The sequence below is a fragment of the Falco peregrinus genome, chromosome 2 (genome assembly GCF_023634155.1).
Source record: "Falco peregrinus isolate bFalPer1 chromosome 2, bFalPer1.pri, whole genome shotgun sequence".
In the NCBI taxonomy this organism is placed as follows: Eukaryota; Metazoa; Chordata; class Aves; order Falconiformes; family Falconidae; genus Falco; species Falco peregrinus.
The window spans coordinates 44,283,154-44,310,892 of NC_073722.1; the positions used below are offsets into that span (position 1 = coordinate 44,283,154).

At 40.7% G+C, this 27,739-nt stretch overlaps 1 protein-coding gene across 2 annotated transcripts; it reads right to left on the reverse strand.

Annotated features, from left to right (window-relative positions):
* Positions 1-470: 470 nt before the first annotated feature.
* Positions 471-26,473, reverse strand: RMND5A (required for meiotic nuclear division 5 homolog A). Of its 2 annotated transcripts, none has more exons than XM_005229849.4 (9): positions 26,223-26,473; positions 21,679-21,821; positions 15,101-15,235; positions 14,827-14,927; positions 9,609-9,775; positions 8,694-8,859; positions 5,922-6,024; positions 3,551-3,705; positions 471-2,193 (listed from the first exon to the last, which is right to left on the reverse strand). In XM_005229849.4, the coding sequence occupies exons 1-9, from the start codon at positions 26,362-26,364 to the stop codon at positions 2,130-2,132; spliced, it is 1,176 nt and encodes a 391-aa protein (XP_005229906.3). In that variant the 5' UTR covers positions 26,365-26,473; the 3' UTR covers positions 471-2,129. The 2 variants fall into 2 exon arrangements, with proteins under 2 accessions (XP_005229906.3, XP_055653156.1); XM_055797181.1 differs by lacking the exon at positions 26,223-26,473 and adding an exon at positions 22,293-22,329.
* Positions 26,474-27,739: the final 1,266 nt, after the last annotated feature.

A 27,739-nucleotide genomic window follows, 5' to 3' on the forward strand; every position in this document is an offset into this window, starting at 1 on the left:
GAGCTTCAAAACTGCAAGCAATAATTTTTAAGTAAACATACAGCTAGGAAAAGAACTGCAATTCCCTAGTGAAAACAGAGGAGTTTTTGAATTAGCTACGGATCTACAATGCGTGCTACTTAAAAGCAAAACCAAGACCACTCTATAATATAAACATTCTAATACACAAGTTGAATTTGTACCTTATTGCCATTTAATCACTGTGCCATTCTTGTACTCTAAGCAATTGTATTAGAGGCACTATCAACACTGACCAGTGTTTACACCAATGCCAATATACTGGCAGTGTAAAAGAGAAAGAGAGACAGCACTTACACTTCAGGGTGGTTTTCTAGGGCTTTGTTATTACTGTTTTTTGGTTGTTTTTTTTTAAATACTTCATATGCCATTTCATATAAATCTGAAGCATTAAGCAATTCTGCTCCAAAGAAAAGATTAAAAGCAATTTCAGCAAGACTAGGAAACCTACATGGAAAATAATATCCTCACCCGTTTATTGTTGATTTTACCACCTGGTAACGCGGCTGTTTTGAACTCAGTGTGAATACAATTTTTTTGCAGAAAATCACACACCTGTATTTTTCACATGTATCAAACACATTTAAAGTTTAAAATTTGTGTGTCTTGACTTGCTCCTTTTAATGTCTCTTTAGGGTTGTCCGTTGTCACTGATCCGGTAAGAGTCCAACTCAGTCTCTCAAGTCAGGTGACATACAAATTCAAAAGGTGTAGATTTCTCAAAGACGGTCTTCTCTGTAGTGCATTGTGCTAGTGCATTCAACCAGTGTGTCAGTATTCAACCATATAAGCTTGGGGGTTGTTTTTTTTTTAACTACACAATACAGAAATATAATTTTACATGTAGCTTTGCATGCCTTATGGCTGCTTGCCCTACTATAGGACAGTGCAATAAATACAAATATATGCACACTAGAAAAGATTGAACTGCCATGATCTACATCTCGTTTACGAGTACAAATTTACCTAGTCAACAATATGACAAATTTAGCAGAAAAAGTGGCAATGGCAGCAATATTCTACTACAAAAACAAGGCTAGAAGCAAAGTGTTCTCAAGCTACAGGAAACTTGCTACCTCCTAATATCTGATGTAGGGCCCAGTTCTGCCAAGTGCAGAGTCATGATCAGTAGATTGCATCAGAACATGCTTTTCCCCCATTTAACAATGAATACTTCTACAATTTATTTGGTTTTGATAACTGTTTATAAATAGCACACTATAATGACTATTAAACTATACAGCAACATGACATTTATAGCCTAATCCTGAATACAAAGTTCAAAGAACATGACTACAAAGGCCAGAGAACAAATGTCATCGGCTAAAAGCGTTTCCACTTCAGAATTTATTGAATGTTCTCTTACACAACCACTTCTTGATGGTGAAACCAAAAGGAACAGGATTTCCTATTCCTTCTCTGCTCCAGTAGTAATTTAGCCACACATCACCCTTATAAATTAGCGATGGATTTTAACAGGTAGCCCCTTGGGGCTATATATTTTATATACTTTATATATATGCACATTTATTTTGAATTCTATGTAAAAGTTGAAAAAAATGTTTGAAAGAAACTCAGAATATATCACAGCTTTTTCAGCGAAAAAAATACAAATTAGTTTTATAACCACTATTTGATTTATCAAACTTTTTTTTCTGAAGTATTTACCTTTAATTATGTACACATTACAGGAAATAAAACTTTTTCCACAAACATTCTCTAAGGTGACAGTTATCAATAGAATGATAGAATAACAGCAGGAAAAATATTAAACAAATGGGGGTGATCAACTTCTGCTTTTAAAAAGTAAAAAGTCAAAAGTCACCATATAGTTAAGTACAAAAACCTGCATTGAATGACAACTGCTGGTGTAGTAACTTGATCAGGTATGGAGACCAAGAGTATAGTAAAGCCCTATGGTAATAATATTTCTGTAGCATTTCCACTTGGTATGTATATACTAAATGTTGGCAAAGTTTCTGTAGCATTAGCTTATACAAACATAGGAGTCCTCAGTCTGCTGCATAAAACGGAACAAGTGTGTTTTAATTCTCCTGAAATGCACCTGAAATCCAGAGTGTCACTTACAAACTGCATAATGAAACTTTTCTTCAGAAAAATATCTGTTTCGCATCTCCAGGGCTCTGTTCCATCGGACAATAGGGGCATTTTAATCTGGGGACAAAGACAACGCGTTACAATAGTGGTAACATGCGACAACTGAGCATTAAATGTATCGAGTTTGCACTGACAGTCCTTCCACTCTTCCCCCTCCCCATAGCATCAAATTACTCTTAAACTGTAATGCTTTACTTGGCTCCATTAAAAGTCACTTTTAGCAGCTGTAAGAGACCTTACCATGCTTTTTCTTCTATTTATATTCTTCCTCACCTTTCACCCACACACCCCTCGAATTATTAAAGAAATTACTCTTCAGGATTAATTTATTATTTCTACTTCTGAATTAGTTTATTGCATTTAGTCATTTTAAAATAAGCTAGTAGCTTGCATTTTGACTTCCTCGGTATCCAGTGCAGTTTACTGTCTGATTCCCAAAATGCCCTGATTTTACAACCCACCTAAATCAGCTCCTGCAGCCTATGACTGAAGAGGTCAGCCTGGCTTCCTTGCTGAGGTCTCTGCTGATATGATTCTACCTGCTTACAATATTTCTTCTAGCACTGATCCATTTTTCCCCATCTCTATGTTTGGACCTTTGTCCTCGCCCCCTGCCCTACCCCCCCTGGTTAATATTGTCAGAGCTGTGCTGTCACTAAAGCCGATCAATGAATGCACCAGGAGTAAGTGATCAGGTACAGAAATAATGCAACAGCAAGTTTACTGACTTAAATGTCTACAGTCACCCACGAAGGCATACCTGTAGGCTTTTCTAACAGGGCAAAAATTGTAAACACCACTTGACATTTTCATTCATGGCATCCCTTATTTTCACACTGGATTTTACAGAACAACTTACGGCTCTAAATTAAGCTGACAACCCTCCACTGAAGCTGCATATGTTCAGTCCAAATTACCACTGGTTCTTCCTCCAGTAAATCTGTATAGCTCATTCTATCCCATTTCCTCCTTCCCAACAGCCTGTAGGCACCCCACTGATATCTAAGGAGTATTTCCACAGTGATAATTCAACTAACTCCTCAGTTACTAAGCCTTATTTCCCCCAGAGGTTATTTTTAAGGGATGTTTCATGCATTACTAACCTTTCTCCCAACAAAAAAACCTGTGTGCGTAAAAGCCTCTGTTTTGAATTTAAGACAACACAACGGTACTTAAAACTTGGAAAATTATTTTGCTCATTGCATTCCTTCACTTAATCTCACTATCTACAACATCAGAGGGTTTACTACGCTTTTCTCCAGTGCATCAACCCAGCTTTATCTGGCTTTCAAGTCATTCTCCAGGATTAACAACCTTCCACCAATTATGGACTCAGTTTCCCCAAAACACAGTATTCTAGTCTTAAGATTTGTCCTTGTCTGTATGTTGCTTGGAATAAAAGAATGGTACTTACTTGCTGCCATTAAACATTTTATTCAGAGCATCTCTTGATATAATATGACCACAGACTAACTTCATAGGTGGATTATTATCTGTTGTTTGCTGACGAAGAATGGGACAGGCAAATATCGAATGATACCAGCACTTTTTACCAAGGTCCACTTCAATCTGTGAAAGAAATTTACATAGCAATTTATCTTGGGAAACTACATTTCCAGACAATTATCCCTTTTGGTCATGGCCTTTACTTAATGGATTTCACAATTCAGCCATGAAGGCAGCAAAACCTATTGTGTGCATGCCTGACAATTCCCCAGCCAAAAATACTTAATTGTGATCCTAAAATGGTGATTTATGTTGCTTCCCCCCATCCCCAAAGCAGCAGAGTATTCTGCCAAGGAACAAGTGGATATTTTAGTGCAGATCTATGCCCTGGCAGGCAAACTGAGCTGATGACCCAACAAGACTTTCTGTATTTCCTAGCCAGTGATTTCCAGAGTGGTTCACAAAACAGATCTTATTGGGAGGGGAGGGTAGGAGGGGTGTTGTGAAGAAAAACTCTTGGATTATGTTAATCTTCTATAGCTTATTGAAAGACTCTCCCAACACCTACATGTCGTGTCAATAACAAAGTGTATCAGAATAATTAATTTTCAGTACCAACACAGAAGACACTGGTACAGCACAGCTTTTGCCATCAGGATAAAATGATTTCAGGAAGGGACATCTTACAGATAAGAACAGATCTGTAACTTCAGGAATCGACTGAGAACTGCAAAAAATCACAGCTTCTGTACTGGAAGCAACTCGTTCTGACCAGTACTGAATTTTGACATGTTTAACCTTCAATAAAATCTGACAACATAATCTTATCACGCTACTTAATCTCTGTCTTTGCATGATCAAAATAAGGCTGCCCATCCCCATACTGCCTTAGCAGTACACACTAGAAACCCTTCAGTTTAGAGGGGTCTAAACAAGGTCTATGCAAGGATGAATGTACATATTATTAACTGATCTGCATCTGACAGCAATCATTCCCAAATGCTCCCGAGCTAATCATTCTTGTCTGGACACAGGGCATGAATCTGTCACACTTGGAGGTTACACTCTCAGTGTTACAGAAATCATAGCCAGGAGAAACTCAACACACATGCTTACACTATAAATAAATCTCTTCCAGCTACAATCAAAGAGGCTAACTCAGTTCATGACCAGTTCGCACTAAATAGGTTTTCTTTCCAAATCAGGAGCAGGCCACTGGAGAGCTGCCCACACATAACAACAGCTATAAAGAGAAACTGGGGTTTCGTAACAACTGAACTTTATTTCAACTGATACAAATAAGTTAGGCTGGAAACATAACGCACTGGATTCAGACCAATTCAGTTCCCGTGTCCCCAGATGTAGCACTAATTTTTTCATCTCCTATCTGCCTGACAAAGCATCAATGCAAAGCAGCCCATGGACAGAACTCAAGCTTAGTTAGCTAGAGGAAGTTAATGTTACTCAGTGGGATGCATTGCCCTTCCAGTTATATAGAAACATCTCATACATTGACTGTAAGTTTAAGCAGAAGGTGAGAGCATCTGTTTTGTTAAGGTCATTTGATCAAAAACCTTTTCAATGCAAAAAGGGGTAACAAGTGAAGGGGGGGAGCAAGAAACAAAACCAAGATACACAAACCTGACAAGCATAACAGAGACAATAAAAACCAACCTTGCCAGTCAGACTAACTGATAGGTCATGAAGAAACTGCAACAAAACCTGGACTTTGCAACAGGTCAGAATGCAAAACTGAGGGTCTCCGAGGAGAAGGGGTCAGTAGAACTATATGAACTGCAGGAGGAAAGTGCAAGGAAAGGGGATTGAGGAAGAATGGCCAGAAAGGGATATAAAAGGGGCCAGAAGGGCCATGCCAGTATTTGAGGGTTCATGAGCATGCATTTTGCTTGTGAATCTAGAGTGGGGGGTGTGTGTGCTTTCACCAGTGAATTTTAATCTTCACCAGCCGAAGAGGACGACAGGATCTTGGCTGTCTACACTTATGTTCTATGCCAGTCCTGTATATGGGTGCTGCTGAAGGCAACGCCTCATCTGTGGTAGCCTGTGCAGCCAGTCGTATCAGCGTCCTTTGTGTGTGTGCGTGGGCGAGTGTTTGCAATTCATGTACAGCTTTGCTACTGGTTGAACCTACAAACAGGAAAGCAGCAGGTACACCCGTTGGACTGGGATGGAGACCCCCAGGGTCTCTGTATAGTAGGAAGCCCCGAGCCCCAGAGCTGGTGGCCACATCTAACATCCTTAACATTCAGTGCAAAAGAAACCTGAAAACAGCATCTGCCATCAGAAATCTGCCCTGGGATAGCTCAGCATCGACTCACCGGTAGCTCATCCTTCTGGTTCCAAACACCCGTGCATTGCCTTTGTTCAATAACTGCCTTGATATTAATTAGAGCTGGTAATGCTACACAACCTGCTGAAAAACTGCAGAAAAAGGAAATGTTAACCATAAGGTGCCTGTCTGGAAACCAGCTTTTTTTGTATTTCTACTTTAAATGTTAACTGGGACACAAGAATGTTGTGCTACTTCATTCAGTTCTTGTCTGTACCTCTAAGCTCCCTTCAAGTATAACAAGGAGGAGTTTTAGGGCACGTTTTCAGTTACTCTGTGTCTTAGGCTAGGGCCCTTACGTACTGTATTCTAGACTAAAAACTACTGTTAATCCCTGCTCCGAGTCTTATAATGAATTGATTTTCTGTACCACCTACTTTAATTTTGAGCTGTACAGGAGGAAGACGTCATGTTAGCTTATACAGGTAGTTGCTCTCAATCATGGAAGAGTACATGCAGCTTAAGAGTTTCCATGTAACACACACACAACCCATAAACCTTTAATTATATGCAATTACCATGTAAAGAAACATGTCTTTCCACCTTTGCCTTAATTCAAGAAAAGAAATGTAGAAAAAAGCATTGGAAGGCAAGCAAAGGAAGGAAAACCACAGCCTGTAACAAGAATGTCAGTATAGAACTGACCAAAGTCAGTGTCCCAACAGTTCAGCCTGCTCTGGGAGTCACCCATTACCAGAACTTACCACATTATTTTGAAATATTTTACTACATTACAAAAGAAAGTATGACACTGAGTTTCCACAAATCAACAGATGTTTTGATGGATTTAAATCTCATGGCAATAATATAGGCCTGGAAATCAGCAGCAACAGAAACAGGATTTGACCAGCTCTGGTTTTTTGGCAGATTATTTTACTATTTGTGCAAATTTTATTATCTACAGAAGTCATGACTTTCCTCTCCACTGTGCCCCTCCAGATACTTTGTTTTCATGTTTCTGCAGGAACATTCTGGCTAGTTTACTTAGGAGGGAGAGACGTGCCTGAAACCTATGGATCTCTTGCCTAAGCTATAAAAAAAAAATATCATATTCCTCACCTTTAACTGGCTATTTTAATCCTTACGCTTTGCTTTTTGATTATTTTGGCCCTGAGTGTAACTTGTGTAAACCATGTGGAAAGTTTAGACAAATAGTATTTGCAGAAATAAAAGCATTAAGGCTTTAATGGTTCTGTCTGAAAACATCTCCGGAAGAGCCCTTTAAGAGTATAACAACTGAAGTAAATAGTAAATTCAAATGGTGTCCTGTAGTCCTCCAAGGCCCTGAACCACAACCTCCTTAATACACCAAGAGTCTTCCCACTGACTCCACTCAGTAACTCAGACCACAAGGTCTGTACAGGATTAGATAAATACTGGAGAAGCCAATCAGCCTTAAAAAAAAGGGATCGCTACTCACATTCTAGGAAGTAATATATTTTACAGCAGGGATTTAACTTCAAGCTGGTTTAATTTCTAAAGGATTTGCAGCACTCAAAGGTCACACCAGTTTAGAACAGTCTCATTTATGACAAGAATATCGATACCACCTATACAGTAAATATATTTCAGTGCAACTGATTTCACACCAGGCACAAAACAAGCACCCAAGCAATCCAAACATCACTAACAGGGATTATCCAACTTCACTGAAAATCTCTCAGCTCTTTGCACTGAAAATCCCATTGCAGCGTCAGTGTGTGAGCAATTAAAATGTAAAGGGCTGCTATTAGTTTGACTGAAACAGGAAAAAGACGAAAAACAAAAAATGAGACAGAACTTTTAGATATCTTTAAAACCTACAAACTGAAATTTGTAATGTTTGTTGTAGAAAGACAATCTGAAAGTGCTCCCTTTGTTGCTTCTGTTGTATTTTGTGACAGAGGTGCAAACAGGAGAAGCAGAAGGTTTGACAATTTAAGAACTCTAAACTAAGCACAGAAGTCTAGTAATAATAAAATGTAAACAATAAAAAAGCCAAACAAAACAAACAACAAAAAAACCACAAAAAAAAGAAGAGGTAATGAAGCTTATGCTAAGTACCAAATCTAGCCTAGAAAGATACATATGATTTTTTTACTTAATCTCTGAAATGAAAATGAGAACATCACGTTAGTGTATTGGGGGGAATTGACATCCAAAGGCTAAACATCAGCTAATCTGTTTTAGCTTCAGAGTAGCCAGAAGGAGATTAGGTTGGGTTTTTTTCTTCACACTTCCAACAGCCTCCTACAGATTTGCATTTTGTCAGATTAGCTACTGAGCTTTAAAGTGCCTCTCTTCTTTGCAAATGAGGTCCAGCAAACAATTTTAGCAGCTGAAATCACTACATAACTCATAAGCATTCTTCTAAGGAGAAGACAGGTAAAGTAATGTGTGGATTAAAACCCAAGATGATCAAATGCCAACAGAATCACAGCCACAGTTTTGGGTATTTTTCAGTTAAACAGCAGGGACAGTTTTCATACACTTGCTGTGGGGAAAAGTCTGGCTGATTGCCATCCTCATCTTTCACAGCAATGCCTAAACTATGGAAGCCAAATTCCATCCACAAATGCTTCCTCTTGAACTGCCAAGGTGCAGAATAAAGCAGAGCACACAAGAACCTCCGATTTCTAATCTTTCCAAATCTTGTTAGGGCCAATTGCAACTGTACCCTTTATTTAATAGAAGCTAGATGAGACTACTTCTCAAAAGCCATTTATTTTGTCCTGAACAAGAAACAGAAACCAAAACACTGTGTAAGTGAAAACCAGCATACCTAACACTGAGAGGTGATTCAACCGACAGACCCAGAAGAGCGCAGGCATCTCTTGTAAAGATATCACAGATGTCTGCCCACTGGTTTGCATCTAACAGATGAACGTACGGAGAGTTCTCTATACCTTGCCGCAGATACACCAGGCTGCCCATCAGAACCTGAATATCTGCAAGGGATCAGGAACAATTAGTTATTTTACACTACAAATGAAAGCTAGCATCTACAGGTTTAGCTTTTACATAGAAAACGGGCAGACATACCAAATCAATAATACACATCCGCACCTTCACAAAATACAGTTATAGCCATCACAGGACAGATGTCCACAGGCTATGGACAGATGGGGGGGTGGGGGTGTCATCTGCCCCTTACAAGCACACCATGCTGCCTGTTAAATTTCCTTTGAACAGTTTTACTTTTCTTTAAGCTTTCTGACAAACACAGTACCCTAATCATTAGGCTTTACTGCATTCAGTTTGGGATGGTTCACTTAACTCATGTATTACACATTTTTCAGAAGTTTCATTTCTCTTTGTATTAGCCCACGCAGCTGAAAATAGCAGATGACTATACCAAGAACACTTCCGTGCATTTTTAACACTTTACCCTGGCAGCAGACCTATTCTAGATGTAATCTATGTATTATTTAAAGAGCCAAACCCCTACATTTAAGCAAATGCACAGACATATTAAAATATAATTTTGTGCCCTCTTTAACAAAAAAAAAACCAAAAGCAAACAAAGGAGTTAATTCAAATTCTAAGTGTTCAGGTTATACACGTTAAAGAAAAAAATAAGAAGCCTCTAACAAAACAAAAATAATGGAGTAAACCACATTTGGAACATGACTTGTATTTTACTACAAGGTGCCACATCAAGGTGCTTTAAATCCCCTTAGTAAGACAAAACACTTACCTTTCTGATGATTTAGGGCAAAAGGCTGGAAGTTTTTCGCATACTGAAGCGCTTCTCTTTGATTTGCTGTTCCACCCATCAATAAACTAATGAAATATAATCTGTGTAGTTTAAATTCCAACGAACTATTCTGTGCCATAAGCATTTCTCTGTTGGATACCGCCCACCTAGAAGAAACAAGGAGGTACAATAGGATGGATGTGACACACACAAGGGTAATAAATGTCAGCCTACACCATATGAAATTATTACAATTATCAACCATCTATTTCAAGGAGAATATGCCTGTTCCCTGAACTTCTCAGAGGCTATACAGAGCATGGAAAATGGCAAGACTCTTTACAAGTAACGTTGCTACACAGGGTGCACATGTGAATGATGGTATTTCTGATGCTGCTGTACAGGTTAACCTCTGCAAAATTCCAGCACCCACTGGCTGGAAGGGAAGACTGAATTAGGCACAATATAAGACAGAAATAGCTAGAATCTACTGTATTTGGATTAATACCACTCAATCTTAACAATTACAGATAGTCTTCAGCTGCATGTTGAAGAAGTTTGACCAAGCCTTTCAAGAACATATTTTCCAGCTTCTCCATTCAAACATTTTCTCTAAGCCACTATGTTTATTTGCATATGTGCGTTGCCCTGGAGAGGGTAAGTGCATCTATGGGGGCCTCAAAAACAAGACATTATCAAGACCTTAAAATAGGGGATAGGGGGAAGGGAAATCAGTTTAATTATCACACTTTACCCTGTTTAAACTTTGCCTTTGGTGTCATTTTCAACTTGGACAATAAAAATATTCCTCACTTTCTGGGTCTCATTCACCACGACAACACTAATATGTGGCTCCTAAATAACATATAAGAATTCTTAAACACACAACAAGTAAAGTGAACTGGAATTTTCAACGCATTTCATAAAACATTACTTTATTATTTAGATCTTCTCCATCCCTTTCTTGCGTTTTTGTGGGTTGGGTTTGGATTTGGGTTTTTGGTTTTTTTTCCTTAATTCAGTCATGCCTAAGCCGATCCAATCTTTCTCTTAAGACCTTCAAGTTACAATGTTCTTCAGTACATCTGTTTCTCATTAGCGTTAATTAGTTATACCATTTTCACTGGGGGGGCCCCATTATGCAAAGAGCTTTTCACTTTTCAGCAACGAACTGAGGTAGCCTCCATTCCTTAAAAAGAAAGGGTATGCGAGGCTTCTGTTCTTTTCAACCAATACTAAAATAAGAAAATTAAGCATTCTTACAGCACTGGTAAAGCTTTCCAATGCAAGTTAGCCTTCTACATTAAGATGCAGTGTTAATGAGCAAGTATCTACTTTCAATTTGTTGTGGTGAAAGTGTCAGGAGTCTGACTTTACTGGCAAGCCTTTGTAATGACAGCAGTAACTTTTCAGTAGGAAACAGTGAAAAATGCAGCCTTTGAACTAAGAACGAGCCCTACTGTTCCTAATTTCAAGCAGTTTCAGATGAGCAGCCTCAGAAAACTGTCAACACTGTAAGCTCCACTGGGAGGGAAGGGTAACGATGGGTGGGTGGTTGGGTTGGTTTGGGGTGTGTGTGTGTGTCTTTTGTTGAGTTTGTTTTATGACCACAGTCCATGGTTTAAGTCAGGTATAGTGGCAATAAAGCTCACTCGCAACTAAGAAAACAAGAGCCTGAAGTTAACAGTGATAGCCTAATAAGCAGCTGAAAGACAAAAAACTGTTCTCAATAAACAATAAGACTAGTCCACAGTCCCATTAATAAGGTATTAATCCATATTGCATCAAAAAAGCCTTCATCCTCTCCCTGCCAATATTTGCTTCTTGCGGTACTCCATCTTGCTGAGATCAAGTCTATTTTTTCCAAATTAGCTTTTAGGCAGGCTTTCCATTTTTATCTCTTTGAGTGGCAGCACAGATTTGTATCAGAAGAAAGCAGCCACAGAAGCAAGGCCTGAGGTGTTTGGTCTAGCACATGCTGTTCCTACTTCCAATGGAAAGACAAAAACCCAGCAAGTGAGGTTTAAAACATTCAACCCACATATTCTCCACCACTGTCCAATATCCTTAGTAATTGCAGCGCCTATCTTCCTGCCTCCTCTCAAAATAATACTTTCAGAGTGTTTCCACTTTCAAGACTCAAATCCATCTGAATTTTTTGAAGTTTACATTATACCATTCAAACCACAGGTACACAGAGCTCTCTTCTAGCTCCCACATGGAATTTAGTTAAAATTAATTTCACAAAGCCTAGCAAAGTTTAAATTAAATTTAAACCATACCCCAAAGGTCCCAGCAAATACCAGGACGTGCGCACCTTGCTGCTTTACAGATAGAAGACAGTATCTCTTCCCTAGGAGATTACAGTCAAAAGCTTTGAACCTGCAAGTCATTCCCACCAGACCTTCACATGGAGACCCACCTGAGCTCACAAGGGCCAGAATCTGCCCAGAAAGAACCTACAGATTTCCCTCCCCCATCACCAAACCACAATGAGAAGTCTCACTGGAAATTAACAGGATCCTGTGGAGGTAAAGATTACACAGTTTAGGGTGCAGGGCCAGGCTGGCCATCTACAAAGTCACATTACACACCGCATAAAAAAAGAAAAATGGTATGGCCAGTCATACTATGTTTAATTCTGAAGTATAGTATTTTTACATGTTAGAATATGTATTAGTAAGAAAATCTGAAAAAACTAATGTTAGGGTCTTTTTTTTTTTTTTTTTAAATCAGATATAAATACTAACTTTTCCTCTATCACCACAGCAGGGCTTTGAAAATATTTTCAAGAAGTCCACCCAACAGCTCCTTTTCCATAGCAGCGACCAGGAGCCACCTGTGTTTGCTTCATTTCCAACACTGACTTAGGCCGAGCACTGACAGAGCCAGAGAGACTGGTTATTGCTTTCATCCCAACCTTCCGCAATTTTGCATGAGTAAACCCTGCTATCCTCCCCTTCCTGGTTTGTGAGGCTGTAATTAATTATCCTTGTGAAATACCTCTTTCTGCTTCAACACCACTGTCAGTAGCCTAACCCTAGAATGGGCCAGTTTGGAACTGCTTTTATGCACCCCTAAAGCTGTTTTTACTAATGCAAGTTTTAGCCATTCATCAGCTTTTCATCCAAAGAGCACAGCGCCACCCCTCCAAGCCCCTCTCACACCACGGCAGTCCCTCCAGGAGCGGTTTCTATCCCTTCTCCTGAACACCCAAGTCTCCTGGGAAATAATATGGGAAATATCTTCACTAGTGTCAGCAGTTCTGTGTGATACCTGGGCATTTAAGACACTGGTTACCCCCTAAACTGTGTAAATTTGCCACATTTTGATCATCCTCACTAGCCACCATGTTTTTTACATAGGCTTCACTATAAATAAGGACCCAGCATACAAAGAGAAGCAGACAGCTTTTGCACTGAAGAGTTTAAACAGAATAAACATTATTTAAAAATGAGACAGGGTGGGGGAGGGAGACCAGCATATAAACTGCTAACAATACACCCTATTCTGTGTCCATTCAGCTGTCCTCCTACTAAGAGCTCCTTTGAAGGACCATGCCTTCTCCTTTGTTTGGAAAATATTTAACACATTGCAGGAACTACAAGATACAACTGAGGAGCAATAAGTAAGGCATAAGGCCTAGCAAACTGCAACTAAAACAAATGTAGTGACTTCAAGTGAATTGACATTAAAAGCAAGTTACTGTTCCTCTGAGAGTATTTTTCACAACAGCTGTGTTACTACTAGAACTACAAGAAATACGTGGTGTAGCTGACAATAAATCCTGTTTCACTGGTGACACCAGGCATTTCAGTATTGCTTCCCTGCAATTAGCCAGTTCAATAGCAATAAACCATCTGAGCAACTATATTCAAAGACCAACTATTTAGGTCAAACTCCACATGACCCTGAGGCATAATCCAGGATTTAGTTTATGAACACCACAATTCGAATATCAGAGTATCTCTGCACCTGGTTTAGATGCCAATAAGCTCTGAATTGACATACCTGCTTTGGTTCATGTTAAAGGGAAAAGAAAACCTTTGTTAATATAAAACTGTACTTAGGTATCTTAAGTATATGAATTATGCTCTGGAATGAAACACAGAAATTTTGAATTTGCTTTGGTTTCATTGTTTCTATTTTTAAAATATCACTTCAAAGCTGGTTTAGGGTCTTTCTGTTTGTTTTTCGGGTTTTGTGTTGGGTTTTTTTGTTTTCTTTACTTCTGAGACCAACCTAAGCCTACGAAAGTTCTTGCAACTTGCAAAAAAGGAAGAAAAAAAAAGAAAACCCAGGCTGAGGATTTGTTTGGGGTTGTCTTATTTTTAAAATAAAAGCTATTCAGAAATGGTACTGTGCAGTTACATACCCACTACTGTAAATCATAAAGCAGTAGCTCACGAGACATTTCATCACCTTTCCTCCTCACTGTCACTCTTAGCACCAGCTTACACATCTAATGTTGTAAGGTCAAGGAACTATGCTGGTCTGAGGTTGATTGATAGATCTCAGATACTCCCAGACTTGGTTTTCACCTGAGCATTCAGCATTATCCACTGACTTGCATTAACTGAATTGGTTTGTTCAGAAGAAATCTCACTAACAGATCTCACTGTCAGTCCAGGCTCCCAGCAGCAACTCACCTCTCACCCAGCATTAATCAACAGCTACCTGGCAGCAGCAAAGCACACACCTATCCTTTCACTCCCTCTTCCCACTCTGTGGTTCCTTATCTGGAAAGGGAGAGTGACTTGAGGAAAAGCAAGAACTTCGATCCTGAGTCAATTTCTACTCACTCCAAAGGCTTCATGAACCTAAAAAGACTTGGTGGTACACAACACCTTTTGTAAGTCCTGGTACCCTTCATAATTGGGCCTTTTAAAATAAGGTTCACTACCGATTCACTGTAAGACTAGGTATTGTCATGGCACACAACTGTTTCTCTAAGCGATGTTTCTTCCCAAAACTTTAAGTCAGCATCACAAATTATTCAAGTTAATTCTTAAATCAAAGAAAGAGACCCTTAGTTAAGGACTGCCCATAGGAAGGGACACAGAGGGGACAAAACCAGGAAGGGATTCATTCAGTAACTAGAGCTCGCAAAGGACAAACGGGGACATGTCAAAATATACTAAAGACAATACTTGATGTGAAAAACTAAGGATTTGTTAAAAGTGTTCAAAAAAAGGCAGGAAAAACTGAGTAGACTCACTCTAGTGCAGGTCTCAAAACTCTCACTTTTAATGCTTCCAATATTCGATTTAACTCCACAAATGGTTCTTTTTGACTTTGATCTATTGATAGCCCAGATTCCTGAGGGGGGGGGAAAAAAAGGGCAGTTTTTAGTTAAAGCATAAGAAACAATAGGATTAAACCACTGTTTTTCTGACAGTTTAAATATTCACCTGGAACATTCAAATAAGGACACAAACACAAAGCACAACTCTCCAGGGTGGATAACATTAAACATCCACACTTATCATTACCTGACAAAGTTCCTCAGCTACATCCAGCATCCCCTGACGGAAGAAGTGCTCCACCATCACCTCATTGAGGATTCGCTGGCTGTCAGCCTGCCAGCACCCATCGATCCCCACACTGCTGATGTCAGAGTCAAAATTCTGAAATGTACAAATTAACAGTCAATAGGCTAGAACAAATCATCCCACGTAATTTTTCTTTAGTTACACAGGGCACCTATATCTCCACCCTGATGTCTTCTGCCTATTACTCAGTTGGCCCTCAGTTACCTCCTGTTTAAAGTGAAAAGTATGTCAGTTGTTTTCATTATGTCCTGTGTACAGGAGAGAAAAAATTCTTTGGCTTCTTCAAGTTCAAGGACTCATTTCAAGTCTGAGTACTATTCATTATACAGAATTACACTGACATTACAAGTCTAGCTAGCAAATTGGAAATCTAGTTAACTAATAAAGGATTTCCAGACCATGATGTGTTTTTGAAGGAAGGATCTGCAGAAAATGCTTTTGCCATATGTGAAAACTGAAAATGCATAGAGAACAGAAAACTAAATCACCTACACTAGAATCAAAATAGCATACCAATGCATCACTGTCACTACAGTGCACCAAATTAGAAGTAAAAGCTTTAACTCATTTTTTTCTTTGTACGTAGCTGGCAGGGCAGACGATTCTGAAAAACGAAAATGTCACTTCCCCCGCGCCCCCCCCACCCCCCCCAAAGAACAATGAAATTCAAATCTCTGAAGACCTCAACATCCCAGCAACAGGATGAGCTCTGAAGATGAGAGATCTTTTACAGATCTAACCCCGATGGTCCTACTGCCGTGTATTTTTAGGCCAGTGGCCTAGAGACATATTCCAGGAATAAGTAAAAATATTGTCACAGTGACTCTTCAGTAACACTTGGCACTGCTTGGCATCGTGCCTCCTGGCAGTGGGAGAGCAATGCTTCTCTAATCCAAGATATTAAACAGGATTTTAACTGCTAACATGTTTTATGATTGGGGCAGACGGGTTAATTTTCATAAAATCCTCACCCATTGCTTAAATCAAATCTCTTGCAAAAGAGTCTAGAAGTCAGTGCATTGCTTGCTGCCTGATCTGATGACTTCAGAAATCAGAACTTTAGTGAAAATAGGAGTGCTTCAGCTGCAGCCCTGTGAGAATCGATACCCCGGCGCAATACGGGAACAGCGACCTAGCACAAATCCATGCTTCTGCCAAGGCAGGCAGAGCAAGTAACACAAAGCCGGTACGAGCGATCTTCGAGTACCCTGCACAGCTCAGCTTCATAGTGTGTCTTCCTTTTGTTCGCAACTTATTAATGTCCTTCATCAGCCACCTCCACATCTCCTTTGATGCTGCTCTGTGTCATCAAGAGAAAGGGGCTGCCTTCTCATCCCTGCATGTGTGCCGCCTTCAAAACCACTTCATTCAGGTCTCTTCGCAAACTTTCAGTAAAACCTTAGGCTAGCCAATTGTCTCTTTCATCTTTCAGAGGTGGGTGATGGAGCAAGATGAGCATTTAAGTTATTGTCACCGCTTCCAAGTCTCACATTTAACAACATTTTCACTTGGGTCTCTTAACCTATGAACCTCCTTGTCATGCTGCTCATCTTTAAGCTGTACCTTGAAAAAACTTAAGCATCTTGAAAACTAAGTACTGTTCTTAATTGTGCCAACACTTTGAAGCCTTTAAGGTTCACCACCGTGGTGGATTCTGGTATCACTGTCCAAACACCACTAGCAGGTAACAATTCCATTGACAATGCATTAAGGAAGTATCGGAAGCAGTATTAAGAACCCACAAGCTTGCTTTTGTTACTTAGGATTCCGGAGCAGGATCACCAGTAATATAAAAACAATCAACTTTAAGTTACTCTTCATGCAATTTTAGGTGCTAGCAAACATAACCCTGTAAGAAGAAACTCTATTCTTCTGGGCAGTTCCCAGCCATTACAGCTGAACTTATGCCTTAAATGTTGTCACATCCTTCTCATTGCTTGGGGGCACAGGTGGTAAAGCCACTTACCTTATTAGTTCCTTCACAAAATCCACATTTTGTTCTGAAACAACAAACTATGAGCCTTGAGAAACTTTTCAAAACTCCACTGTAAATTAGATGTTTTTTTAAGTTCCACAAAAGATGACAATGATAAGTCTTATCAACCTAGATGAGCTGTAAACTGAGGACCTCAAGTTTTTTTTCTCCCCCCTCAGCCATTCTCCACTCAACTCAGACTTCACCAGGTTCTCACTTCAGTAACTTCTTTAAAAAAAAAAAACAAAACACACAACATTTTTTGAGGTCTTTATTATACGTGGGATTCTACAGCTCTGCCTTTTCTGGGTCCTGAGGAACTTCAAGAACTGACTGCACATATTACAGTGAGTGACTGTCACATGTCAGAAGAAATTAGTGCTTGCCTTTGGCTCACATATTTCATAACTGTCATGCATGCGTGACATGCTGGTGACTACACATCACCCAGTTTTGCTTTCTAAATGCTAACAGTATGCTAACTGATAGCATGTGGGTTTTAATAAGATTTCAAAAGTTGAAATAAATTCTGTAAGTTACAAACTCCAGGAAGATTATTTTGTACTTTTCAGGCTTTAGCTTCGAAGCGTCAGTTAATATTCTGAAGAAACAAATCTTTTAAAAGCCTAACTAGTAAGCCTAGCACTAAAATGTAGGCTATTATGTGCTAAATATACCGATGATAACAATGTAAAGTACATTACGGGGAACTGCTAGAATCTGAGGACTTCAAGATTCACACACACACACACAAGATGGACCACTTTAATAAACACACAACCTCCCATGTTATTAATAACAACATGATATGAAAAAAACGATGATTAAGGCCAGTTTTATTCCTCAGTTTCCCAGTTGAGATTACTTTGTGCACTTCTCCCTTCTTCTGAATTCAGACCCAGAATACAAAGACATTTGTTTACCTTCTCTGTCGAATTCGTTTGTTCATAAGATAGAGCTCAACTTGCAAAGACTGTATTTATGCAGCCCCATTCTTCACAGTAACATAATTAAATTATACACAAACAAACTAAAAACAAACTAAAAACCTTTACTGAATATAAGTTTTTAAATGAACAAACACTAACTTAGGGTAAAAGTTTGCTTTCCCAAAACAAAGATTGGATTAAAATGCTGGCCCTTTAAAAAGAGGCTTAAAATTCAGGGGGAAAATGGAAAGAGCTACCATTTACTCCACTTACTCTCCTGAATGAAAGCATTTAACCAGTACTCACAACAGATTGCTGCTAGAACGAAAACATTTACTACCCCCATCAAACACGCTTTGAGATGATTTCAAATCATTCCAGAAGAGTTGATTGATTTACAGGGAGACTGATGAGTGAGCTACCAGAAAACAACTTGCTGAGCAACACTGACCTGAGCTCTGGAAGCAGAGCAAACGCTAGAAATGCTAGAAAAAAACTGGACACAAACATTTCCTTTCAAAGGGCAAAATACTCTTCGGAAGAAAGGGTAACCCTTAATGGATCAGAAGTATGCAATCCATGTAGAACTACTACAAAAAAAGGTTTAGCTTATTAGAAAAACTCTCCAGGAACTAACTAAAAGCAACACACAAAATACTGGCATTTCAGACTTTAACGTGATTCCTAACTTGGACTTGTTTTTCAAATGCTTAGGAGCTTCTGTTCTCAGAGTGAACTCTGCAGGTAGACCAATCTAGGTCCCATGCACGCCCATAAGCAATGAATACACTAGCTTAAAAACCAACCAGACTAAACTTTACATATAGATATAACCCTGCCTCAACACTGGGGGGAAAAAAAAAAAAAAAAAAAAAAAAGAAATTTAACCTGAAATTTGCCACAAGCGGATAATACAGCAAGTTTTTTCAAAATCCAAGTTTGTCAAGTAGGAAGCTTATTGAGTGTACAATCAACAGCTGTAACAACAGCTGTCATTTGGATGCGTCACAAAATTGGTACCAATATTAGCATGTTTCCTAATCTCAAGTCAGGCAATAAAATAATGAGTAACATTTATCTGTGCCTGAGCATATACAGCTAGGAAGACCATAAGCATTGTTCTAGAGATGTTAATCCATCTATAAAATAAATGATGATTTACATGCAACAGAAAGAAAATTCAAATCTCATGAATCAGGGCAAGGGCTGTGCTCCTTTAAATTCTAATGAGCATTTGTTTAGGAAGCAGCAGTATTTTGCACAGAATGTGTGGAGAATCAATTCACTACACCAATTACACTTAATTACTTCTTCTGGTTTAAGCTTAAGTATATTATAGTGAAGGGATGGAGGGAGGGCAATTTCAACAGGTTATGGGACTCCATGCCAACAAAGACTTTGTTGGCAGGTTTCAAGCATATACTCCAGCAGCACAGGGAAATCGCATTATATATGTATCGAAGAATTTCCTTCAAATGTCACTGTCCAGGGAAGAATTCAATTCCACCTGGATTTAAACATTACACATATTCATCTGACAAGCAGGCCAAGACTACATGGTACATTTTTAAAGTAGTCCCTTTAAAATACTACAGTCAGTGAAAACTAATAAAATTCAAATTACCTGCATTTAAAAAGTCCAACAAAGTTCTTATTTAAGGAGACAATCCTAACCGATGCTCTGGACTTCATAGAAACACATCCCTCATTATGAGCAGAACTGGGTACACTCCTGCAGTTCCCACTGCTTCTAGGTTTTTGCTGTAAACACCACAGACACTAAACTTGATTGGTAAACTAAACTAAACTAATCTTGGTAAACACCAAGATTGAAAGTGCAGCAGAATAAGCACACTGAATACAGCACGTTGAGCTAATTTTTGAACACCTCACTGAAACAGCCTTTCTGACACTCAGCAGGCACAGAGCAAACTGGTATCCTTTCTACTGTTTTACAAAACCACACACTTGAAAGTAAAAAAAAACTTTTTTATTTACAGCTATCCTTTTTCAAATAAGAATAGCAGATGAAACAGCAGGACAGAAACAACATTGGGAAAACTATGCACATGACAACTGAAACAGCTATTTGGGGATTAGACTCAAGCCTAAACTTCATTAAGATTTCAAGTGTTGCTTTCTTTGGCTTCTAAGAAATAGTACCACCAATTTCCATTGAATATTCACACCCTCTATACATGACCTAGAGCTGCTCTATTTCAGAGCATATAAATGAAAAAGGTATAGCCAAACCTGAAAGCTTATCTATACAAAGTCCACTTGCTAAAGTAGAATAGAAAAGTTTGAAACTTAGGACAAGATTACACAAATTTATTTCAGGCTTCAAGCCAGTAATAAGGATGGAATTTTACTCTAGTTAATTGGTTTAGATGCAGCAGCAAGGATTAGAGACAGATGCATCCTTAAGCTTTGGATAACAGTGACGCTTGGATTAAAGCTATTAGTACAAAGTTTGAGCTCTCCATGATTATCAGTCATAGATATAAGTAAAAAAATATAAATTGCACAGATGTACTGCCCAATAATACAGTATTGTGTACTTCGCTGCTTCAAAGCACTACTGTTAATTTATCCTTTAACAGATTATCATTACTAAACAAATTTTAAATGAGACTCCCAAGGGATGAATGAGTATTTTGTAATGCTGCAAATGTCTTTGTCCACATGAAAACTTACTTACTAGTGTCCTTCTGAGTAAGATTATAAGGTGTATGTCAAACCAAATGTTTAGACCCATCAACATAAGCATATTCTAATATGAAACTATCACTTAGGAATATCCAAAAAAGCAGCTGAAAGACTCCTTGCATACAGGACTACCTTATGTGAAAGAACATACAGATGGAGAAAAGCACAGCCTGAAAGTATACATACGGCACCACTTACTGCAAAAAAGGAGTTTTAGCATCAATTCAAAGAATTGTTAGTATCTACCTTCAAAAATATACTTGGATCCCAGTTACTCTTGAACCTGGATTTCATATGAAAATGTCTCATATGCAAAACTTCAAAGATATGCCACCCTATCTTATTATTTGTTATGGCATAGGCACAGATACTATGAGAAGCTAAATTTACTCACATTAAGAACACTGTTAGAAAGAACACCACATGTTATAAAATTAAGCCCTAAGAACTGACAATACACCTGAAATACATACAAAATGTCTTAAAAAATTCTGGTTTATAGTCTTCTAGAACAAAATACCATTTTGAGTTATTTCCTACTAACAATTAAATAGAAATACAATATACATATATATAAACCCCAGTATTTTTTTTATTGAGACAGATATTGAAACAAACATTTAGCTAAACTGATATAACACACACTATTACTAAATCTAAATCTATAGGGCACGTTCTCTCTGAAACTAAGAGATCTGAACTGCCCCAGAAGGAATACTCTGTATGCAACGAGTTCTGAAACCAAGTACTGTACACCCACCCTTCTGTGTTGCCTCTGCCCCAAGCCTAGGCTTCTGTAGTTGACAGGAAGAATTAATTAATTGTAGTATAAATCCAAATTTTGTAAAGCAGAGTACACATCACAGAATATATGCAATAACACAATCAAACCACAATATAAATACCTTATCAATGGCTTTTCCAACTCGGGATACGCTGCTGTGAATGTCTTTATGATCAGAGGCCAGTTTTTGAACTGTGTCTTTTATTCTTTTACAACACTGTGTCATAACAAGTGAAATTGTCCCCGACAAGTCTCCATCTTGATCTAGACAAGACAGAGGAAAATTACTAGTTTTGTTACAAACAAATCATAATATTAAATCTCTTCATATGCAACAACATATAAAGACAAGAAATGGTATTAAAAGAAAGAAAAGCAAGCTAGAGAGCATTTGCAAAGCTAGATCAGTTTAAATGAAGGAAGATGTACAGGACATGGCTCACCCATGGAATCAGGAATCAAGTTGGGTGAACAATAACACTGAACAAGTGCAGCAGTTTAAAAAATTAATGGACAGTTCTCATGTGTCTGATTACTAAATACATCTCAAAGAAACACCCCAATCCACAAATCTCACAGGCTATAATATTAAGCTACAGAACCTGCTACAGGATCAGTTTTCTTTTAGACAGTTACCAGAAGATAGGTCAGAACATCATGTTTAACTTCAAAAAGGTGCAAGCAAAATTTGGGTTAATAAGAGCCCAATTCATTCTTGTCCCGCAAGCTACCCACTTGTATCAGACCCTGCTTGCATTTGAGATCTATGCAACTTGCTTCCCAGCTTGTGGAAACAGCTCTAAACAGTTCAGCCAACCAGTCTCCAATTCTCAACAGATGAGAAGCAACCTGTAAAAGACCCAACTGCAGATATCAGATCCACTCATTCTTGTTATAAGACTTATTATCTAGAAACTGACATTTTTAAACTGATGTCCAACCAACAGCTGCAATGCTGTATGACCTGTTCTGCAGGCAAAACAATAAATACAGAAGGTTTACAAGCCCCTGACCACATCACCACACTTCACAGTTTACACCCTTCATGCCTGGACTCAAGTATCACTCAGTAGCTTCAGCTGGAAAAAAATTACTTTTTTGTGCTTTATTCCAGCCCCTTCTTCCAGCTTTTGATTTCAAAATACAAGGAGGAACTCTTTTCCAGTCTTACCTCTGAAGGCCTCTACTTCCTCAAATTTCATTCTACATGAAGAATTTTTCCTTTAAGGACACAAACTTAACCTTCAACTCCATGGGAAGTCTAATTTAAGCAGGACAGCAGCCCAGAAACACTTCCCTAACATTCCGGATCCAAACCCTTCATGTGAAAAAATAACCCCTGCAAAATATCTCTTTAGAAGAAAGATTTAAAAAGCAACCACATTTTCCATAAAGTTTGTTCCTTTCTCATTTCATATTTCAACACCCCTTTGGTTTCAACGTCACATTAAGAGTCCAGTTTCTGGTATTTCATGGAAAGCAAAACGCAGGTGCATCAAACTGCTGCTGCAGGACCAGCAACCTGAGACCCAAAGCAAACTGTCAGTGTACCCTTAACAATATCCCTCAGAGAGCAAAGGAAATCCAGAAAAAAGCTGTAATCCTAAGGGGTAAGTCATAATTTACCAGCCACTTATTCTAGATACCTTCCTTCATGCATCCTAACTCCTGACTTGCTGATGTCAACAGCGACAACAACCTTCTGTTGTTACATACTAAAACCAGCTTGTCTTTAGAAAAGCAAATAGCTCCTATTCAACCCCACAAGCCCCGGCTGAGGAAGCTTTAATAACAATTTTGCAACAGCCATAGCTTTTAAGAAAAAAATTTTTTTTTTTCTCCCTCCAGTCCCAAGAAGCTAATGATCACATCCCAGGCAAACAGCTAATAGGGCGTACTACATAAAGTTCACTTCCTAAAGTTATTTCAAGAATAATCATTATTTCTGGGTTGCTATTTAATTTTTATGACAGACACTTAAAATCACATGAAGGATCTTAAGTAACTCTCATGACTTTCGCCAAGACAAAATGATCAGTCAGAAATTATGCAACAAGCTAAATGGAAATACTCATTCCCCAATAAACAGAGAGATTAAAATATGCTCTCTTAATAGCCTTTTTTTCCCCTAAGAAAAACCATTAAGCTAAAACCCAAACAGCTTACACGCATAACTGTTTTTACCCCAAGCAAAAAAGTGAATTACTGGCCCCTAACACTTACTGTAGCAGAAATCAACTACAGTAAAGCAATGAAAACATCTACACAGGAAAAGCCAACAAAGTCATCATAGAAAAGTTTCCCCCTCTGCACCCATCTCTTTCAACTTTAATTAAACTATGAGCTTCTTCTAATAAGGCAGCAGAAGAAAGCCTGCAGACAGCTATCCCAAAAGCTGACAGCTTATCCCTGTATTGTGTACAGTCACAATTTTAAAAAAATAAATATATTAGCGAGCAGACACTACACACAGAGTCCAAAGCCAAGTTTACTCAGCCAGACACATTTATACTGTCCAGGAATATGCAATCATGCCTCAGCTGCTCCAGGAGGCAAGATACATTAGGGGAAGAAAGAAAAACTTTTTCTTCCTATTCACAACCTTCACATAGGGCTGTTCTGTACTTCTGCTTTAATAAGAAAGCAGCTCAAGGAATTTTGAGACTGTATGTGTGGAGAAAAAGAACCAGTTTAGAGGCTGAAACAGCTTCTAGCAGTTTCTTTTTCTCCACCCGCTTCCTTTTTATATCCACTGCCTGTTTAAGGCCTTTTCATACATCTTGTCCTACAGCATTAACTTCTTCTTCAACAGTCAAATTTTTCTTTTCTTTTCTTCCTTCAAGATGATATATACAAGCACATTTCTGCAGTTCATACCCCTGAATTACAGAGCTCCACATTAAGATGTTTTGCTACTTCCACTTCCATCAATTTTCAAAAACACTCTGGGTACAGTATATAAAAGCTGCAAATACTTGTCCTTATTAGAAGGTTATAAATAACATGTTAAGGAAGAAAAAAAAAAAATTTTGCTACCTATGAAGACACCTTACTTTCAGATGCCAAAACTGAACAGACTCCCCAGATGTTTGAGAGTGCACTAGCAACATACTGGCTTCATTCTAGAGTGCTTACTAAAAGAAAGCTCAATTTAGGGTGTACTCTGCTGGGACAGCATCACTACTTATTTGGTAAGTCCCAAAAACTGTTAAGCCAAGGCTGGCAGGGAAACCCAATGAGGGCCCTGAAGGAACTGCACACTGGAACCTTTTAATTTTATTACAAAAAGTAAATAAAAGCTCCAGACCTGCAACAGGATTCTCAGTGACAAATCTTTACAGCCCAACAGAGTCCTACAAAGATCAGTACAACCACGAAGGTCACACTGCAGCTTTCCAGGCAAGGTTAGCATCTCAGTTTGTGAAGACATGCATTTTATTGATTGCCCTTAACGTGCAAGCCCAAACTGTTTTAAACAGCATAAAATAGATTTATTGAAACACATTTCAAAACAATGACAAAAAGACCAAATGTTATTTCGTTCCAAATAAATGCCTCAAGAAGTGCAGTTCCGTGTTTCTATCTATGGAAATTGCTGTGTACACACACGGAAACTCTACTACACTCATGTTTATGTTCCTGGAATTATGCGCACTTGTGAGTGAGCTTTGCCCCCATATTTGTACAAGACTACCGCAAACACATTTTTCTCTGAACCAAACAAAAGCAGATTCTGCAAAGCAGTGAAATAGCACAGCTTGCTCTCAAGTTTGGGCTCAGGAGACTGCAAATTCCTATTTTTAATCCCTGAGCCATCACTCACTTCCTGCATGGCCTTGGGTCAATCACTTCAGCTGTCTCACCACTCCCTCCCACTCCATCGATAAACACTGCATTACCTCCATCTCAGGGATTTCGCAAGGTTTAAATATCTCATGTTTATAGTGCGCTTTGGCCATCTAGCCCGCCTGCGCAAGTGCTCAACATCAGCTGTAAAACACAGTCAAGTCAGGAGGCCGTGTTTACTTCCTGCTGAAGAGTGGCTTTACCCTAAAACACTTCCAAACCTAGCCACATCAAAAGAAAACAACAGTGACTTAGGAGGAAAAAGTAAAGAATTAAAGGGGGGGGGGGGGAGCAAACAGGGCAGCCCTGCTGTTTATTTCCCCTGGGGCTGACTAACCCCATTGTAACTCAACATAAAGGCGCAGGAGGTACCAACACGCTGACCAGGGTCATGCCGTACCTGCTGATAGGGAACAAACGCTCCTCTTCAGCAGCCCACACAAGGCCCGAGGGCCGATACCTGTTCCTACCTTTTAACTTTTCTCTGTCAGAAACGCACGCAAAACTCCGACTCCCGGGGGGTGAGGGGGGAGGCCTCCAGCTCTGCTCCCCCCGCGCAGAGACCGGCCCTGCGCCCGGGGCCGGCCCGTAAGCTGAGCACGACGACGACCACCACCAGCCCCCCCGGGGCCGGGAAAGGGCTGTTCAGCCCCGGGGCTGGGGGTGGGGTGGGGGCTCTCCCTGGAGGGGGGGGGTCTCCCCGGAGGGATCCCCCAGTCCACAAAGGCCCAAAGTTGTGGGTCTTTTAAACCCAGAGGAAGGAGCCGGGCCCGTTTCCTGAGGGAAAGGGGGGTGGGGAACGGGGGGGTCTCCACGTACTCTCGGTCTGGAGGATCTCCCGACGCAGCCCGCCCGCGTACTGGATGAGTTCTTCCAGGCTGCGCTCGCAGAGCTGCCCGTAGCCCGAGAACTTCTGCAGCACCTTCTCCAGCTCCCGCTCCACCGTCACGCACTGGTCCATAGCGGCCGGCACCGGGCCGCGCTGCTGCTGCTCCTGCTGCTGGTCCTCCTCGTCCTCCTCCGCCGCCGCCACCACCGCCGCCGCCGCCGGGCCCCCCTCTCTGCCCGGCCCCCCCCCGCCTGCCCGCCCCACCCTCACCGTCTTCCGCCAGCACCGTCTCAACGGCGCGGCCCCGCTCGGCCCGACCCGGAGCGCCGCTCGCTCCCAACTTCCCCGTCTCCTCCGGCTGCGGCAGTTGTGCGCAGGCAGTGCCGCGGGCAGGCGGGGACCTCAACGCCGTTTCGGCTCAGGCGGCGCCCCGGACACCTCAGCTGGGGACCTACCCGCAGCCCGCGAAGGGCGGGGCAGGGATTATTAACAGGCAGCGCGGCGGGCAGCCCTCGCCTGCCGCCGGAACCAGGCCGGGGGCGGCCAGGTGGGGGTCAGGTTACTTCTACCGGGTGCCCTTGGGGGCCCCGGGCGGCGCAGGGCTGTAGACTTTTCGATTAGGCGGCCCTTGGGGCTAGGCGGTGGGGAGATCAGCCTGGGGCAAGGGGATGCTTGAGGAGTTATGACTCAGGCAGGCAGGTAGGCAGCTAAGAACGGGGGCCTGAGGGAGGCCGCTGTTGCCGCGGCGACGCAGAGGCGGGTGGGGGTGCCCGGGGAGGGGGCGGCGGCGGCGGCCGGGTGGTCCTGGGGCCGGCAGCTCCCCGGCCCCGCAGGAGGCCTCGCGGGGCTGGGGCGGCTCCTCTCGCTCTCGGGGCGGGCAGCGCCACGCCTTGTGCTGGCGCCCAGCGGCGCGCAGCGTCTGGGACGCGGCAGGCTGAGGCCTGCGCTAGGGCCGCTGGGGGGGAGTGTAGTGGCAGCGCTGAGGTAAAGCCCCGGGCGGCGGGCAGGCGCGGCGGGGGGTCAGCGCAGTACTGTGGCACCGGGGGCAGAAGGGGCTTCGCTTCCGTGCAGGCTGTGGGGGACGCATCTGGCAGCAGCCCCAAACACTTCACAAGTACATACCGAAGAGCAGCTTTAAACAGAGTGAGGGCTGTGCTAAGAAGCCTGCCGTACAGGACACAGAGCGTTCAGCCTGTTATTACACTGTTAACTTGGTCAGTAAACTTCCTCTGGAGTTTTGGGTTGATTTACAGACTGAAATTACACAAGTCATTTACAAGATTGGCAAGCATCTTGTAAAAATACACTCAAAAGAAATGTCTTGGTTCGCATACCATCCAGTTAATGTAATACAACTTTGGATTTGGAAGCTGTATCAGAAGCCAGATACAGCTATGTGATTTCTGTGCCACTGCACAATCAAAGCTCCTAATAAACTGGGACAAAGTTTACTGCAAAAAGCAGCATTTGGTCTGAGTCTGGGGTAGTGTCTATACTGCTAGAACAG